The sequence below is a fragment of the Nansenia antarctica genome, assembly GCF_963989245.1.
Source record: "Nansenia antarctica genome assembly, chromosome: 2".
Classification (NCBI taxonomy): Eukaryota; Metazoa; Chordata; class Actinopteri; order Argentiniformes; family Microstomatidae; genus Nansenia; species Nansenia antarctica.
In genome coordinates this window covers 74,689,980-74,709,979 of record NC_137675.1, presented here as the reverse complement: position 1 = coordinate 74,709,979, position 20,000 = coordinate 74,689,980, and the positions used below count along the sequence as shown (strand labels likewise).

At 45.8% G+C, this 20,000-nt stretch overlaps 1 protein-coding gene across 1 annotated transcript in view; it reads right to left on the bottom strand.

Annotated features, from left to right (window-relative positions):
- Window positions 1–15,510, bottom strand: part of LOC308150604 (caspase recruitment domain-containing protein 10) — a gene marked incomplete at both ends in the record, with an annotated part of 18,552 nt that extends 3,042 nt beyond the window's left edge. The window contains 15 exons of the mRNA XM_080523419.1: window positions 213–333; window positions 444–490; window positions 689–771; window positions 1,818–1,928; window positions 2,506–2,676; window positions 3,584–3,709; window positions 3,879–3,998; window positions 4,446–4,625; window positions 5,452–5,590; window positions 7,164–7,350; window positions 7,635–7,772; window positions 8,598–8,840; window positions 10,981–10,990; window positions 13,609–13,660; window positions 15,485–15,510. Coding sequence (XP_080379545.1) covers window positions 213–333; window positions 444–490; window positions 689–771; window positions 1,818–1,928; window positions 2,506–2,676; window positions 3,584–3,709; window positions 3,879–3,998; window positions 4,446–4,625; window positions 5,452–5,590; window positions 7,164–7,350; window positions 7,635–7,772; window positions 8,598–8,840; window positions 10,981–10,990; window positions 13,609–13,660; window positions 15,485–15,510 — 1,754 coding nt within the window. The remainder of the gene's footprint in view (window positions 1–212; window positions 334–443; window positions 491–688; window positions 772–1,817; window positions 1,929–2,505; window positions 2,677–3,583; window positions 3,710–3,878; window positions 3,999–4,445; window positions 4,626–5,451; window positions 5,591–7,163; window positions 7,351–7,634; window positions 7,773–8,597; window positions 8,841–10,980; window positions 10,991–13,608; window positions 13,661–15,484) is intronic.
- Window positions 15,511–20,000: the final 4,490 nt, after the last annotated feature.

Here is a 20,000-nt window from a genome sequence, read left to right as displayed (position 1 = left end):
TTGTATTTTATTAATTACTAACTCAAAAATGTCAACATTTTAAAATAACACCACACAGGCATAAACACCTAATGGATCAGATTATGTAAAAAACAAAATGTTGGCAAAAAAAACGTTATAATTCTAACATCACGATATTACTGGTCTAACAGATCTGATGGTGAACCCTAGTAACGTACACTATGGTGGACAAACTAGGAGGAGAGGCATACCCAAGATTGTTCTGATGGGGTTTGTGCGGAGGGACGGGAGGAAGGTTGACGAGGTCAGGGGGGAAGAGATGAGAATTGAGAGAGCCCCAAGAGTCCCACAGACCAGGTTCACTCTGGTCTCCTGAAACACAACCCGCAACAGGGTGAGACGCAACGACACACAATCTATATACAAAAAAACGGCCAAAGCCAAACAAGCTACAGGACTAGGAGGGAACGTTCGAACTTTACCAGCGATGTTTTCATTCTCATCACTGCCCCAGGAATCCAGATCAAACCTGTAAGCAGATCACAAGAAAGAAGACTTAATCTTCTCTAGGTTCTATCATACAGAGATACTTTACATACCATACTGATGTAAGGTGGAGGGGCTTACAAAATGTCTATTGAAAACTCATGATGAAGGACATTATAGTACATATTCAATGTGCATGCAGTGCTGGGGGCTATAGTTGGTATAATGTTGGTTCACTCACTCAGTATTGATCCTGCGGTTGATGGAGTTCATACAGGGAGGGAAGGGGAAGGTGGAGAGCCTGTTGATGTCCTTCTCACTGTCCTGTGAAAACACACAGACAATCACACAGACATTTAACTTATGCTAAATAAACGGTATCTTGGTTAACTCTATGCTATTAACATCAACAACTCCACAACATTGTGGAGTAACATACTGAAGTACAAACTCACAGGCATCAACAGATTCTCTTCTGAGTTGGACCAGGAACCTGCAGGCCAAAAAAGTTATTCAAGCATTAATGCTGTTATTTTCTTTAAAATTATACCTTTACAAAAACCCAACCCCCTTGCTTCTCCTATTGAGATGTGGTCTTACCTCCAGACTGTTCATTGGTTTGGCCTCTAGAGGGAGACTGTCACAGACAAGAAAACAGAGCAGAGAGAGGTGACCTACTATACAATGACAAGTACAGGTACCAACACGCTGACAGTTACATAATCTTCCTCTGGCAACATCCTAGCTCTCACTCTGAGCAAAACAACGACGGGACCAATGAATGTAGTACACAGCAGGTTACTTTACACCAATGTATGGAAATGATGTTCCAATCATAGTTCTGTGCAAGTAGAGCATGGCTGGCCCGAAGCACTGTAAATGGACTGCACTTATATAGCGCCTTATTCCAAAGCACTTTACAATGGCCTCTCAGTCACCCATTCACACACACATTCACACACCAATGGCGGCAAGCTACCATAGTCGCCTCTTGTGGAAGTAGGCAATAGCCTAGGACCCCACAATTGCCTGATGAAGAGCCATGTCGATTACAGTAAAACTAACAATGCTATTCAGGGAATATATCTAGCTGAACAGTTGATTCAGTCGATTGCTGATTCTGGAGCACTGTAGATAATAATAATAATAATAAAAAAGTAATCCATCCAAGATTTGACAGGAAGGTATGTCAGCAACACCTACCCAAACCACAAAAACCTTCATGTCTATAAATAACTATGAAATGATGATTTCATTATTCCGGTTAAAAGCACACACTGACTAACTGGGGTCTTTCTGTCAGTTTGTGCAGCACTCCTTTGATGATGATGATGATGATGATGATGATGATGATGAAGATGGGTCTTTACCTTGCGTGGCAGCAAGTGAGTCCCGTTGGGCTGAGGGCTCAGACTCATGTCCAGGCCTAAGGAGCAGCAGGGGCCGTAGCACTGGTCCTCACTGCACAGAGACAGGTGAGACTGGGGGGAGCGATAACAGGGTTAAGGGATGTGGGATGTCCAAACTGTGGTTGGATAATGACTTTCTGTGTGTGTGTGTGTGTGTGTGTGTGTCTGTGTGTGTGTGTGTGTGTGTGTGTGTGTACACACGCATGTGTGTGTGTATATATGTGTGTGTGTGTGTGTGTGTGTGTACACATGCATGTGTGTGTGTATATGTGTGTGTGTGTGTGTGTGTGTGTGTGTGTGTGTGTGTGTGTGTGTGTGTGTGTGTGCCTGTGTGGGTGTGTGTGTGTGTGTGTGTGTGTGTGTGTGTGTGGGATGTGGGATGTCCAAACTGTGGATGGATAACGACTTTCTGTGTGTGTGTGTGTGTGTGTGTGTGTATCTGTGTGGGTGTGTGTGTATATGTGTGTGTGTGTGTGTGTGTGTGTGTGTGTGTGTGTGTGGGTGTGTGTGTGTGTGTACACATGCATGTGTGTGTGTGTATATGTGTGTGTGTGTGTGTGTGTGTGTGTGTGTGTGTGTGTGTGTGTGTGGGTGTGGATGTGTACTCACATGTGTGCCTGTGTGTGTGTGTGTGTGTCTTTCAACTCACACAGTGTAGACAGGAGGCAGTCTGCTCTCTGCTCTTGTCCCTGTCATTCTCCTGCTCTCTCTGCTGCTGCTCCATGTTGGCCTGCAGCTCTGCGATGCGTTTGCGCAGCCGGTTCTTGTCCAATAGGCAGTCAGTATACTCCAACTGCAGGCTGTCTCGACTTCGCATAGCCTGAAGGAAATACGAGACGGAGGAGAAAAGGTCGTAAGGGTGTGAGATATGAGGAGACTGGCATTCTGAGTAGAGGAAGTTGAAACACCTCCACTGAGAAAAGATGATGCCAAAAGTATCATGATCAGTAATGGAGGAACTATGTAGAATAGCCTCTGAAAAAAAAAATATATCCTGGCCTGGCGCCAGAACCAACACCGTGAGTGGGCGGTGGTAGATGTAGATGCACATTTGGCCATAGCCACCGCCGGCCTTGTTCAGAGGTCAGAAATTGCATGATGTCTAGACCCTGCTGGGGTTTACTGAGCAGGAGGTCAAAGGGAGGGGTTGTAGGTCAAAGGGAGGGGTTGTAGGTCAAAGGGAGGGGTTGTAGGTCAAAGGGAGGGGTTGTAGGTCAAAGGGAGGGGTTGTAGGTCAAAGGGAGGGGTTGTAGGTCAAAGGGAGGGGTCGTAGGTCAAAGGGAGGGGTTGTAGGTCAAAGGGAGGGGTTGTAGGTCAAAGGGAGGGGTTGTAGGTCAAAGGGAGGGGTTGTAGGTCAAAGGGAGGGGTTGTAGCAGCATGGAGTAGTTTGCAATCTGGCAACATAACCTCACACAGTCACTGTAAAGTTTTGAAATAAAGCATCCAACACATTGATATAAGTTTGACTCTTTAGTGAACGTTTCCAGGCTTACATGTCAATTCCTGCTGTCATGGCTAAACTAGCACAACTGAAAACCACTCGCGCCGTTTCTCATAGCAAGAGTGTCTTGCTCTAGAGGAGTAAAACATAGAGCGCCCTCTGTAGGTCGGAACTAAAACATTACCAACTCACTGAATAGAATGAACATAATGTCGACTCCATAGACATTACAGTCACCACCTTCCCTAGACTGACCTAAGCCTCCCCAATGACCACAGGCACTGACCTGGTCCCTCTCCTTCTCCAGCTCCATGATCTGGTTGAAGTAGGACATGCTCCTCTTCTGCTCCGTCTCCCAGTCTAGCTGCAGAGTCCTCACCTTCAGCTGCAGCTGCTCGCTCTGAGACTCCATCTACACAACACCATGCCCCGGGGGGAGAAGGGGAGTCAATCCATTTACATTCAGTTCTCATGAAATCCCATTTCAAGAAAAAAACAAAAAAAAAACGCTTTTGAGTTCTTGAATTGAATCTCAGATTTCCTTGTTTACTGTCATTTACATACAATTTGCTTGTTTCTACCTTGTCCCTGTGTTCCTCAGTGCTTTCCAGCTCCCCCTGCAGTCTGGCGATGGTATCACACAGCTCGTGCCTCTGCTCGGCTGCTTCTCTGCGGTCCTGCTTCAGGATGTCCAGCAGAGCCTGAGATAGAAACAAAACAGACAGACAGTAGTTAGAGAGGCACAGTCTCATTCTGAGTGGTAAAACCATAGAATCAGCAGAACTGACATTTAACTCAACATTCCATTGTGGTTGTACCAGCAGCAATCTTCGTTGTGTTCTAGCCAAATTCTGAATGACCACGCCAGTTCTATTCATTCTAATTCTATGGGTTGAACACAGTATAGTTATAACAGGACATAACATGTTTCTGAGGTAAATGAGGGAGTTTCAAAAGTATATTCTGAGGAGGAACAGAGAAGAATCAGGGCAGAGGCATACCTGCCACAGCCTGAAAGGACGAATCAAGGAGCATAGTAAGATATTTAAAGAATGTGCATATGGGCCCCTATGAAAATAGTTTAAAGAGATACAGAGTTGGCTTATGAAGATGTAGGAGTTCCTAACCGTCAGGGTCAAACATCTCACCTGTGCTTCAGTGTGACCTGTGTTGGGACTGTCAATGCACTGCAATGGCTTCTTTGGGACAGTGGGGGCGCTGTTCATGCTGCTGGGAACCCCACTGTTCGTTTTGACTGGCGTGGTGGTAGCAGTGGCACTGTCCGTCTCTTTATCTGCCTCCGTCAGTCTAGTCTTCAGCTGCTCGACCTGTAGATCAGGGCATGGATGAGGTCAAGACAGCACACACTTTTAATGACCATATTACTGTAATGACCAGGGAATAGTGAAATGACAAAACATTTCTCGGATTATGATGATGTTATAATCACCATGAATCCCACACAGATTTACATTCATGCTAATGGGTGCCATAAGCCTAGCCCTAACCCAAATTGACATTATTATATAATTTACGGGAACCAATTTTGTTGCCAAATCTATATCGTTGCCCCATCCACATCTGTTGTTCACTGTAGCGTCAGTGCATGAATACACACGCAGGGCACTAATGACAACGCTATCTTAACGGCACCATCTTACCCAACAGTTAGGGCATATTGCCAGGGAAAAAAAACTAAACTGCATATCCCAACACATCTTTTAAAAAGCAGATACCCTATCCATCTCTCCCAAGTTGCCATCAACATTCTTTTGGCAGCTGCCTCACATTCCCTTTGTTAAACATAATGTTTCATTCTCTCTCTCTCTCTCTCTCTCTCTCTCTCTCTCTCTCTCTCTCTCTCTCTCTCTCTCTCTCTCTCTCTCTCTCCCTCTCCCTCTCCCTCCTCCCAGTCTCCTCCCTGTCCCAGCTCAGTCCTCCATACCTCGCTCTGTCTATCTGTCTCAGAAACTCACTCTCTACCTTTCCTTGTCTCTCCCTCTCTCTCTCCCTACCTGTCCTTGTCTCCCCCTCTCCATTTTCCTACCTGTCCTGGTATCTACTGTATCTCCTCTCCCAGCCCCCCCCCCCGCCTCATCTCTCCCCCCTCTACTGTACCTGTCCCAGTCCCCCCCTCATCTCTCCTTCCTCTACCTGTCCCAGTAGCTCTCTCTCGCGTGCGGAGGCCTTCCCCTGCTCCTCCAGGGCGCGGGAGTACTTCACCACCTGCTCCAGGTGTCTGTCCTTCAGCCGGCCCAGCTCCCGACTGCCAGCCTCCCAGTCCTGACGCAGCCTGGGGGTCACGCACACGCACACACACACACACACACACACACATGCGCACACACACACACACACGCACACACACACACACGCACGCGCACACGCACACGCACACGCACACACACACACACACACACACACACACACACACACACACACACACACACACACACACACATTCAGAACTCACTCTACTACTATGTAGGGGTAGTCTCCAAGACACTGATTATTATTTTTATTTATTTTTTACTGATTTATATTTATTGTTTACTATCAAAAATACCAAAGCAAAGCCAGGTCCTTTTTAATCAAGGCGTAATCTGTGTCCAGGAAACTCTCATAGGAAGTTCTTTGAGTATTCAGTGCTGTAAGAGGCGCTATTGTGCTAATTGGACTGTGTTTGGGGGCATAACTGGAATCATGCTGATGTTGATCAGAGGTTATGGTCTGAATACCGTAAATCATTTAGAAACATCAAACAGACTCTCTTTTGCTTAAGATCAGCAGAAACCTAGATTAAATAAACCCGCACATGGGATAACATTGGACGTAAGATTGTGAGGTTTTTCCTCTGAAATGCAAATAACCACAATCTGTTTGTATAGTGCTTTTTGACGGTGTTGACTATTGCCTGAATGAAGATGCCTAGGGTAGGCCTAAGAGTGGCAAGTACGTCCGATGTGGTTTACGTCTCCTGCGTAGAGTATGATGAATCCAGTGTGATGTATCCATATACAGTACATGTGTATCTATCCAGTGTCTGTGGTGTATCTATCCATTGTCTGTGGTGTATCTATCCAGCGTCTGTGGTGTATCTATCCAGTGTCTGTGGTGTATCTATCCAGTGTCTGTGGTGTATCTATCCAGTGTCTGTGGTGTATCTATCCAGTGTCTGTGGTGTATCTATCCAGTGTCTGTGGTGTATCTATCCAGCGTCTGTGGTGTATCTATCCAGTGTCTGTGGTGTATCTATCCAGTATCTGTGGTGTATCTATCCAGTGTCTGTGGTGTATCTATCCAGTGTCTGTGGTGTATCTATCCAGCGTCTGTGGTGTATCTATCCATTGTCTGTGGTGTATCTATCCAGTGTCTGTGGTTTATCTATCCAGTATCTGTGGTTTATCTATCCAGCGTCTGTGGTGTATCTATCCAGTGTCTGTGGTGTATCTATCCAGTGTCTGTGGTTTATCTATCCAGCGTCTGTGGTGTATCTATCCAGTGTCTGTGGTGTATCTATCCAGTATCTGGGTGTATCTATCCAGTGTCTGTGGTTTATCTATCCAGTGTCTGTGGTGTATCTACCCAGTGTCTGTGGTTTATCTATCCAGTGTCTGTGGTTTATCTATCCAGTATCTGGGTGTATGTATCCAGTGTCTGTGGTGTATCTATCCAGTGTCTGTGGTGTATCTATCCAGTGTCTGTGGTGTATCTATCCAGTGTCTGTGGTGTATCTATCCAGTGTCTGTGGTGTATCTATCCAGTGTCTGTGGTGTATCTATCCAGCGTCTGTGGTGTATCTATCCAGTGTCTGTGGTTTAACTATCCAGTGTTTGTGTGTATGTATGCAGTGTGGTGTACGGTACCTCTCCAGCTGGAGGCGGTCGTGTCGCAGCTCCTGGGTCTTGCGTTCAGCTCTGCTGCGCTCCTCCTCGGCCACGCGACAGCGCTGGGACAGGCGCCTCTCACAGAAGCGGCTCTCGCGTATTTGCTCCCTCAGCTTCCGCACCTCCAGCAGCAGGAACTGAGTCAGGCCTTCCGGACCCTCCTCATCTGGGGGGGGGGGGATACGCAAGTGGGGTGTTTGATTAGGTAGGGGTAGAGAAAGGATGGATTGGTAAGAAAGGAAGGAGGGAAAGGTCAAACCAAGAAGGGTATGTTAAAGGGGAAAGGAGGGGGGGGTTAGGTGGGGGGGGTTGAGGGAAGGGAGGGGGTGGGGCAGGGAGGGTGGAGGGAAACTTAGAAATGGAGGGGCATCTTCAGTCAGAGAAGTGTGGACAGAGTGTAGCCTATATACAGGCCCCAGGCAACAGGGTGGGGAGAAGTCATCTCCATACCCAGGATGAGGGAGCAGCGTTGGGTAGGCTGTTGTCCTGTGAGCTGGGTGTACTGCTCCGGGTGGTAGAACTCCAGAGCCTCCAGGAAGGCCTGAAGACCACGCTGGTCCCGCCCACGCAAGATGTCAATCAAACGGCCTAAGAAAGAGTTATGATGTCAGGAGAATGTACATGATGAGAAACTAGGATGAGGTTGCTCTAAGGTTGCTCTAAGATAGTAGATACTATCTTAGGTCAGCATTTCTTTTTTCTTTTTTCTCCCTCTAATGATTAATGGTTTCTACTGGGGGAGGGTACAGATCCTAGAGCAGAGCATACAGGTGATGAAGACATCAGGGGAGGCTGGTGGAGGCAGAAATTGGAGGACGGGCTCATTGTACGGAATGGAATGGATGGAATGAAGAATGGTATCAAACACCTGTGCATGGAATGGAATAAAGAATGGTATCAAACTCATGGTAAATCCATGCCTTACAATAAGGTTGTCCTCCGATTTCTGCCTCCAACAGCCTCCCCTGGAAGACATCCTGTAATACTGACGCAACAGTGAACTAATAAACTTGGTCAAACTTCAAACACTCCCTCTAACCCTCTCCTCTCAGACCTCATCTCTTGGGTTTCCCCTCCCTTTCCTCTCTTATCTTGTCAACCTACTCTCCCTCTCTTTACCTAGCCAGCCACCTCATCCCTCTCATTTCCTTCTCCCTCCTCCCTCCAGTCTACCCTCTCTTTCTCTCTCTATCCCTCCCTCTGTCCCTCTTTTTCACACACTCTACCTGCCTCTTTCTATTCACCCTCTCGATCTCTCTCTGCTCCCTCTCTCATTCCCTCCCTCTCTCTCTCCCTTTCTCTCTCCCTTTCTCTCTCCCTCTCTCTCTCTCCCTCTCTCTCTCTCTCCCTCTCTCTCTCTCTCTCTCTCCCTCCCGCTCTTTCCCTCCCTCTCGCTCTCCCTCCCTCTCTCACCGGCCTTGCTGATGCGCAGTGGGTACTGGGTGGAGTTGAGGACCTCGTCCTCATCCTGCTCGTCGATGACCTTGCACTGGCGCAGGTACGGTGTAAGCTTGGCTGGGTTGAGGATGCGGGTAAGCTTGTGCCTCACCCCCTCCACCCGGTCCCACAGCTCCTCGTAGCGCTCCTCGGTCAACGGGGACACCGGACGCACCTCCTCCTGCCCCATGTCAACGTCTGTGGTCCAGATGGTAATACCTGGTACAGGGCAAGGTGAGATAAATGGGCCATTTTCACATCAAAGGGTTAGTCAGATGTGTGTCAGTCACCAAAAGTCGAGACGAATTTCAAATGAATGGGAATGATAGGCGACATCTCATTTTAATCCTCATCATCATCATCATCATCATTTCAGATGTTGTCTACCTTTTTACAACTCATTTGAGGTTGAGGCATAGAGGTTTATAACAGGGCAGCAGCTGTTATACAATGTATGGACATTGTCCTCCACTGCAGGGCAAGATGAAAGGGAGGTACTTTACTGGCTGCACTCAAAGGAATGCTGAAGGGGATTTCTACCATCTAACCTATAACAGTAGGATTAACAAGCCCACATTTACTGCAAGGGCTGTGGGAATGAAGAGACATGTAGACATGACTGCTGATCGAACAGCAGGTTTCACCTTTGCCAATGATTTAGTTAATGGTGGTGCTAAGGCTTTGGTCAGAGCTCGTAAACCAGTCATATACAATGATAGGGAGGACACTCCTGTCTTGATTGCTCTCTGCCTCACAGCTCAAGAATGCAAACACTGGTGTGATTCATATTGCAGACTTAAAAACACACTAGGATAACACACAGAGAAGACCTCCTCAACTCATTCACGCTGCACAGAGGCAGAGGGGTTTGGGGAGAAAACACAGACCAAAGTTGACAGGGGAAGTGACCGTGACAAGCAACTTGTGATAAACCAGTAAGAGTATAGTTAATGTAGTTTGTAACAGCCTAGTTTAGTATAGTTTATAACAGCATAGGTTAGGTTAATACATCAGTATACAGCTAATTTAGTATGAAGCTCAGTTTAGTTTGGATTCAGCCCTTTCAATATTTAAAACCAGCCCCAATCTCTTTATCCATAATCCAGGATTAGAAAGTTATGTCAATGGAGACCCTGCAAGGACGTGGAGAGAGGGAAGGAGCACAAAACAAAACAAACACACCAGTTTGAACGCATACTCAAATTGCACACTGGAATGGCATTCCCATAATACACACTAACAGATGCACAGGGTGACCTGCTTTTGAGGTAATGGATCACACAACCTGTGTTGAAAGAGAGTTTCTTTCTTTATATGAATTGTGGAATGCATTGGCCCTTGCATGTAGATACAAGGTCAGTGTGTCAGTACTTGCATTTGAATCAGACAGTAAACAAATATTATGCAATTATTTCGGCTGGCGACCTTTTCTTCTTATCTCCACTAAAGTTTACTTTCCAACTGCGCCATAGGCAAACACATTTCCAAAAGGATGTTGTAGACTTGTGGAGATATACATCTGAGGAGGAGCTCATTGTAATGCATGACAGAATCAGGAACGGTATCAAACACAATACTACTTCCACAAGCCCCCACTGACTCATACTACTAAACCAATGAGGTAGATCCATCTGTCAACTACAAAGAAGTGTTCTATTCCATAGGCCGAATTGTTGTGCATGAACAGCTTTGATGGTCTAACCACCCAGCTAAAGTGGTCAATGTTATCATCAGTCAGTCATGCAAATTGATGCATTTAATAACCATTAACTTGACTATATGCCACAAACTAGGGACAATTCAAAGGTTAAAGCAAGCTAGGTCTCAAACAGTTAACCATTTACCGACAATCAGGTGCAAGTTCACCCTATCCCCAACCTCCGCCCATCAGCGTTCTAACTAACAGACACGGAGCAGGTTGAGACAGGTCTGGGTTCTGAGGAATCTCAGTTTCTGTCATCTCTCTCCTCTCACCCATCTAGCCTATTCCATGAAGTCTATTTAAAACAGATCCAAGAACGGTCCTCTTCTAATATATTTTACACTTTAGTGTAAAATGAAACAATTAATATGTAGTCGAGAAAATAGATTTGGCCCTGTGTTAATTGTATTATTATTATTATTATTATTATTATTATTATTATTATTATAACACAAATACACGTGTTACTGACGTGAATGTAATCGGCAAAGTCTGTCCTTAAGGTGCCGCCGCCGCACCTTGTCAGTTGTCACAGGTTTTCACTCATATTGACAACTTCAGATACGATATACAGTACATTTTCATATTTCCGCTATAAAAACAACCAAATAAAGTCTGAAAAGTCCTAAAGAATGAAACATCATCTACAGTACTTACCACTCATTGTCTGGGACAGAATGTTGAGATTGTTGAGAAAGATGAGAGCACCTCTTCAAATCGCAGTGGAAACTAAAAACCCTTTCCTAGTGATTTCATCAAGTCCATAGTCAAACGGGATCTTTATACAAACAATTTCAATGATGTTGTTGCGCTGTGAAGTGAAATCCGCTCTCTACCTGGGACGCACTTTCACGGCCCGCCTTCTCCCATCATCTCTACATTCCACCAATCAGCATACAACATCCATTCCCAAGCGACCCACTCCTTCCACTTACAGACAAGCACACTTATCGTGAGTTTAGAATGATAAGGTTCTATCTCCGTTTATGGCACTTCAGAGATATTGAGCGTCAAAGTTTTCACATTCCATTATGTTTTGTGAGATGGAACCTTTGTATTTTATGAATTACTAACTCAAAAATGTCAACATTTTTAAAAAGAACACCACACAGGCATTAATAAACACCTAATGGATCAGATTATGTAAAAAACTCAATTTTGACAAAAATGGAGATAGAACCTTATAATTCTAACGTCACGTTATGTCACTTATTTGTCCCTGAGCTAGATTTGAGGTTTTAGTCCCGAGAACGCATAAGAAAAGTTGTTAAACGACACCCTGTTTAAAATGTAACCAGCCATTATTATCATTATTACCAGATAATAAGCTAAATGTTTGTGCCTTTCAGCTCCTAAATTCACTTGCTAATGCCTCGTCTTTATTGTTTAACGTACGAAATGACGTGCTATATTTTTTTTCGTATGATACAGTTAGATATTTGAACGTTTCTATGACCACACATTGGCCTTGATATTTCTCCCTGGGTGATTGTTTCCTCCACGAGGTGGCGCAGTCCACCCATTGACTGTTCTTCACAGAGTTGGAGCAGACAATTCAATTCCCACTCCCTGTTAGTAACATTCTGTCAGGGGATCTACAAATAATCCAATAATCTCGGAAAGTACTTAAGAACTTAATTAGAAAACAACAATCCCTATTACTCATTTTATTTCACGTGAATCTCTTTGTTTTCCATCTCTGTTGATTGCCAATGTTTTGCCAGGACTATTATCCCTGCAGCACTCTCAGCCAGCATGAGTCACCGCGGCCCCTGAGCACTGACTCACTCCTGGTCTCCTCTATACTATAAAGCTTTGAAGAATAAAAACTCACCGGAGCGGAAGAATTACTCATAGAACGGTTGGATAGGGGGAAACGCTTCACTCTCACATACACAATGACACATAGTTTCATTCCCAATTATTTTCAATTGATTCGAGGGCTCTGCTACGGTACCTCAGCGCCGGTGAGGTTGAGATAAGTCTACTTGACACGTTCTACCTGGTATGAAGTTCCTAAGAGCACTAGTTCAGGTTGGCATAAGCAATTGTTACTCTTTATCATTAGCTATTATCATGTACGTTGTAATATGACGATTACAATGGAGGAGCAGGGTTTTTTGTTGTGGATTGAAAGGGGAAAGAAACTAGAAATAGATGTGTGTGTGCAAGAGAGAAAATAGTTCTAATACACAATCGGAAAGACTGCCTGTGTGTAATGACAGTTCTAAGAAAAGACAGTTCTCACAAAGTCGATACTCAGATACTCTGAACACTGTTATTACAGCAGGAACCAGTAGTGTGGCATAGCAGCAAGAACGACACACAGACTGCTAGTGTCTAGCCTGAGCATAGTCGTAGGGTAGCTAAAACAGGAGAATGTGTCTCTCAGTTACAGTACAAAGTGAGACAGGAAATATGGGGTGCCCGACGGACGAATGTGTCTTTCTCTTGGCACACTGACAGGAAATGTCAGACTGCCCTGGGTCCCTGGGCCTCCCCTGAATAAACAAGCCAGCGAGCTGAGGTCTCACAACTACTGGAGACCGGCGTCAGCATCACACTACAGCCTCAGCACATCTATAGGCTACAGCACAATATACAATACAATAAATAACATACAATACAATATCATTTAATATAATACAATACCATACCATACCATACCATATCATACCATACCACACCATAGCAGACCATACCATACCATACCACACCATAGCAGACCACACCATACCAGACCATACCATACCATACCACACCATAGCAGACCATACCATACCACACCATACCAGACCATACCATGCCATATCATATCATATCATATCATACAATACAATACAAACAATACAATACAATACAATACAACATAATATCAACATCTTTATTGGTCCAACAGCCAGAGAACTAAAGCCTACAAACAAACAATTAGTGACAAAGGAGTCATTGAAGATGCTAAGCACATCTCTACACCTCTGCACATCTCACCCCTTATCACAATATATATATATGGCTCAACAGGAAACAGGTTTATAACTGTTAAACATACAAATTAAACTATGTGACGTTATCTGTTATTTAACCGAGGGTGTGTGTGGTTTATAGGTGGTTGGATGTTCTTGGACAGAAATACAGACAGAAATAACTGCTATAACTTTATTCTCTCTCTCTCTCTTCCTCTCTCTCTCTCTCTCTCTCTCTCTCTCTCTCTCTCTCTCTCTCTCTCTCTCTCTCTCTCTATTTTCCTCTCATTCTCTTCTCTTCAAGGCTTCCTCTACTTCTCACATTCACAGCCTGTGCAGCCAGGCCCAGAGGGGGGACAGCGTTCTTTCCGTTTCTGAGGTGACAGGGACACAGAGAGGGCATTGAGAGAGAGCTCCAGATCCCAGCTCTCTCTGCAGTGGTGGAATGTGTTGTCCCAGTCCAGCACAACAAAACTGGCCTTCACCCAGCTGACCCTCCACCGCCCCATCTCCAACTTGGGCCTGACGGCTCTGCTGCTCCAACAGAATCAACCCTTTGTCCACGCAAAGAATGTGTCTTTTCTCACTTTTTGGGGGCAAACAGCAAGGAAGAAAGAGGGATGTGGGGTATGAGGAGATGAGACCGATTTAGATCCTGCTTGTTGATTTATTCGCCACTTGTAGCAGGGAGAGCAGACCCCAAGATTTCAGTAACCACTATTGAAAACTTCTAAAACGTACACTATGCTGCAAACTTTGAATAGTTCATTACCCCTATTGAGATCACTGGGACGGGAATACAGTGTTTCCAGCCAAATGTAGAGAAGTCTTTCTGTGTTGACATATCTCCATAATATCGAATAATATCCTTTAATCTATCTTCCTGTTTGATTCATGCTCCATCAAGTGCGTTACATTTTGCAACACTGATGTTGCCAAATAGGATCCTGTAAATGGACCAAATAATGTGGATAAGATCAGGCAATATCCTGTTTCGGATCAACACAAAAGATGCAACAATGCCAAGGAGGCACCAGTGGGTCACAGTTGGAGAGAGGAATTTGTATTTAAACAAACACAAACCATAGGAAAAAACAAAGAAGGGGATAAATATAATGCAGCTACTTAAAGAAAATATTTCTTATTCCCGAAGCTTTTCAAAAGAGACGCCAGATTTGGGGGCTGGGGGAGGAACTTTCAAATAATTCATCTTTATCGTGTTTTAAATACAAGCCAGCAAGCTGGCTATTGTAGACACATCTTGCAAAGCCATTGTCACTCCAGTAGACGCTGATCAGGGCACGGCCCACGGTCAGGTGTCTCTGTAGCTGGTCAGTTCAGTGTAGATAACACAGACCTCTGGCCCCCCTGTCGCCGCCCGGCTCGGTCAGTCAGAAAAATAACGATTTCCTGGAGACACAGTGACTGCTCCTCGAAACACGTCACTGCACTTCAGCCAGGCATGCGTGCCTAACAGTGGAAGAGCCTTGGAGTAAACAGGAAAGGACCAGGTGTTCCTCAAGGTTCCATGCGGGGCCCACATGAATTTCTATATTCACAAATGTCTATTTAGAGGAGTGCTCATGGGAAAACACAGCACTTTGTTTTTGCTTAGCGCTGTCATTTAACCTAGTTAGGTTGTTATCTATGTCTTAGGTAATGCAATAATGATAAAAACATTCTACAAGTATTTTTGTCATTCTAGTTTGCTAATTTAGGTGGTGCCGACAGTATGCAATCTTGTTTTGAGTAGGCAGGACTGAGGAACTCAGAGGAAACAGGATGTTTGCAGAAGGGGTGAGTGACTGTGTCACTACTGCTGCCTTTGTGCTTTGCTTGGTCAATGGCTGCTCAGCCAGCAATTACAAAACACAGACATACTTCACACAAATGAGTTCACTCCACTTTCTTGGCAGCAAATCGTAGTTGTGAAACCCAATATTTACTTTTTGAAAAGCAAAGGGTGAGGGCATATAACTCTGAACGAACTGAATGATTCCTCTTGAATAGTGCTTGAATTAACTGGTCAGTCACCCAGGGGCTATTGAGATGCTGACAACTGCTTACTGATAGCCTATAATAGAACTGGCCAAGATTCAGAATCTTAAAACAACCCAATGAATGAATGTTTGTATACACTGCATACAGTGTGTAAAATGGCTGTATTTGTATGTATTATGTAATATTCAACAACATACCCATCAATCACCATGTCTTTATTCATTTCAAGACAAAGGTAATGGCTGGATATGAACATAAAACATAATTTCTTTTTAATATATGATGATTATTATTATTATTGTTATTATTATCATTAATAATAATAATAATAATAATAATACTTTACTGATTTTAAATAAGCATGTTCAACTTCCCTAAGTCCCCTCCCCAGGCTCCCTTTACAATAAATGCAGTTTTCAAAACAAAATAAAATTTCACACAAAACCAATCAAACTCTGTGGTGTTTTATAGATCTAGTAAGCATTCCAGAACCTTCCCTCTGGCCTAACCACAGAACACTATACAGGGACCTGGGCATGGAGCCGTGGGCAGCTGTCAGAGCGGCCACATCCACAGGCCTGCGTTCTCCATCAGGCCTGGTAGCCTACCGCCACCGCAGGACACAGACTGGAACCTAAAGCTCAATCCAAACTGAGTTAGTATTATTATTAGTCATTGGATTTTCATGGTTAGAGGGTTTATGTTGGGGTCACAGAGAGAAATGTGAGGCTTTTTATAACTCCCTCACTCTCACACTTATAGACATGCAGTCAATAGAAAGAGAAATGTATGCACCCACCCACACACACACACACACACACACACACACACACACACACACACACACACACACACACACACACACACACACACACGTATACACACAAAACCAATGTCAATGTCACGCTTTTCTCCCTCCCCTCACTTTCCTTCCAAAATGAGTGTGGTTCTAGATGACATGTGAATTACAGGGTGTAACATCTAAATGTGAACACTGCCACACATACAAACTGCATGCATAGACAGCTTCGGTTACCACCATGGCCCAACTCAGACACACAAAACAGTCACATAAAAAAAAGTGCCTGTTAACCACATGTTTAGTGTTGTGTCAAATATGTTTAGACACATTTAAGAAAAAAAACGCGCACAAACAGAAATGTAAAGTGGTAACCATGCTGGCCACATACCATAGACACTTTTCCTCTCATTGTGGAGATTTCCCATGTATTCTGGTGTTAGTTGAGGGACTCCCAGTAATGTTGAAAAAGGATAAGACATTAAACTTGGTTGACCAACTCAATTGGTTCTGTCTTGTTTGTGTATACATCAGATTATACAAGAGAATGTCCATGAATGTGTGTGTGTGTGTGTGTGTGTGTGTGTGTGTGTGTGTGTGTCAGATACGCCAGCAGTCTCAGAGATTACTCCCAGGGGTAAAGATCTGCAGTCACAGGTCAACAGTTATAGGTCACACTGGGACATTTTTCACAGCTCCAGACGGCCTCACATCTCTCCTCTCACATTCCCCAAAGCTGGGACATTCTATCTTTAACTGGGATAAACTTAACACACAAACACACACACACACACACACACACACACACCCACAGACACACATGCACACACACACACACACACACACACACACACACACACACACACACACACACACACACACATCTCCCATGTGGATGATAACAATGGAAGAAGCGGGGTGGGGAGGAAAAGTTAAAGAAAGACAGCCGATGACAGCAGAATGACCAGTTTTAGTCATATTCAATGAGTGACATTCGAGGATTCATATTGTGTTATTGTCTTTGAGCAGTTTTGAGAGCCTGGTCTCAATCAGCGAGCTGCATACAATAGTCTGCTTGTGTACACTCAACCACTGTTAGGGAGGTCCATTTTGATTTGTGTGTCTTGACCATGGTTGCGTGCATGTCGACATCCAGGACAATTGTCTGTTTCATACAATGTTGCATCTCACTCAGACAGCCAGATATAGAGACAAGGATGGAGGAAGGGAGGGAGGGATTGACCTCTTTGTTTCTATGACTCACCCCTGATGACTGAAAGCCTTCCACGACACTAATGCCCCCTCATTACACTAGGGTCTCAACAAGCTGTTACAGTTGTTTTGTGACGAAGGCTGGCATCAAGACAGGAATAGGTTAGGATGAATTGGCAGCTTTCCTAACATCTATAGTAGTTGTGTTCTCCCCCTGTTCAATTTGAATTTACGACTGGATTATGTCTCAATTTCCTTGGAAAAATAGTCTGGAGCACACATACGTACCGGAGCGAGGAAACATGATGGGAATGGAAGACCTGCAGGATACTCTGAGGGCCCGATACCGCATGGGATCATCAGTCAAGTCATGTTCGGCGTAACACCTGACCCCGGAGACACGCGGCCTATATTTAGCCTAGCTTGTAAAAACACAGAGGTGAATTACAGAGCCATGCGGCATCCTAGTGTGTGTCTGTGTGAGTAAGTGTTTCAGTGTGTGCCTCTGTGTGAGTGTCTGTGTGTGTTTGCGTATGTGTGTATTTGTGTGTGTTTGAGTCTGGCTTCCTGTTTTAGCCTGACTGAGGCTGTGAGCCAGCAGCACAATGGTCCATTGTCTCTGGACCAAACTCAGCTTCCTGACAGGTCAGAATTCACGGAAACAGGGGTGCAGTCTGAACAAAAACAAAGGCTTATGTCTCAGCTCCTTAGTGTACCCCCTAACCCCACCATCATCTTCCTTCTCTCCACAGACACACACACACACACACACACACACACACACACACACACACACACACACACACACACTTACACACACACCCTGTTTCCTGGATAGGAGCCAAACCCACCTGAGTAAGCCTTGTTCCTCTCATCATCTAATACCCTCTCCCTCACCCACATCCACAGTTTGAGCTAGTTAGGGGGGTTAGGAGTTAGGGGGTTTCCCTGCTGTGTCAGCAGGGTCTGGGTGCAGCATACTGCTACCACTGCTACCACAACCGCCCTGGAGAGTTGCAGGCTTTTGTCTGTTTGTCTGGCATCAGTTGTTGATTAATTGAGTGTGACAGTGCTGGGTTGGAACAAAAGCCTGCATACCTCTGTAGCTCACCAGGACTGGAGTTGGAGACTCTTCCAAAAGTGGTACTGTAGCACGACAGCATACTGCACGTAGACCCTGCTGACACTGCAGGGAAACCCCCTATACCTCCAGACATGAAGAAAACCTGCTACGAAAGCCCCAGCACAGCCTACAGTACCAGACTCCTCCAGCCCCCACCTCTTCCTCCTCCTCCTCCTCCCTTCTCTCATCCCTTCCTCCTGCCTGTCCCCTACGTTCCAGGAGCACATCTGGGTTTCATAAGGTTCCTGACTCCCAGTTCCTGACTCCCAGCGCAAGCTTGGCAAGCCAGCCTGCCCCACACCACCTCCTCAACCCTGCCTCCCCCTGCCCCACACCACCTCCTCAACCCTTCCCCACACCACCTCCTCAACCCTTCCCCACACCACCTCCTCAATCCTGCCCCACACCACCTTCTCAACCCTGCCCCACACCACCTCCTCAATCCTGCCCCACACCACCTCCTCAATCCTGCCCCACACCACCTCCTCAACCCTGCCCCACACCACCTCCTCAATCCTGCCCCACACCACCTCCTCAATCCTGCCCCACACCACCTCCTCAATCCTGCCCCACACCACCTCCTCAACCCTGCCCCAAACCACCTCCTCAACCCTGCCTCCACCTGCCCCACACCACCTTCTCAACCCTGCCCCACACCACCTCCTCAACCCTGCCCCACACCACCTCCTCAACCCTGCCTCCACCTGCCCCACACCGCCTCCTCAACCCTGCCTCCCCCTGCCCCACACCACCTCCTCAACCCTGCCCCACACCACCTCCTCAACCCTGCCCCACACCACCTCCTCAACCCTGCCTCCACCTGCCCCACACCACCTCTTCAACCCTGCCTCCACCTGCCCCACACCACCTCCTCAACCCTGCCTCCCCTTGCCCCACACCACCTCCTCAACCCTGCCTCCCCTTGCCCCACACCACCTCCTCAACCCTGCCTCCCCCTGCCCCACACCTTCTCCTCAACCCTGCCTCCTCCTGCCACCCCCTGCCCCACACCACCTCCTCAAATCTGCCCTGCACCATCCCCTCTGCTTCTACCCTGCCTCCCCCTGCCTCCCCCTGCCTCCCTCCTGCCTGCCTCCTCCCTGGACCATCAATTACATACATATTTACTTAAATGGGGGGGGGGGGGGGGGGGGATAATGTCAGAAAGAGAGAAAGAAATTAACCATTCAACAAAGTTTTGTACTGTTCTTCTGACTGTCTCCTACATCTGTGGCCCTTGGCCCATACGGTATCTGATATTCTTGATGGTATTTAGTTTAGCCAGCCAACGATCGGGTCACTCGATGCAACATAGTTTCAAACTGTTTTCATACCGGAGAACACGCAACTATAATTCATCTTAACTATGGGATGTGGTCAGTTGGGGCTGTGACTGATTTGCATAGTGGTCGACCATTGGGATTTACAACCTGGGTGCAGTGGAATGGGATTATACTCCCACATAGTGCAGAATCAGCACTACTGCACTATAGCATGACTAATTAGTGTTGGTGAAGGTAATAATGTTGTAGTAACATTGTAGTAACATGTAGTAACCATCAAGGCTGGGCTGACTAAG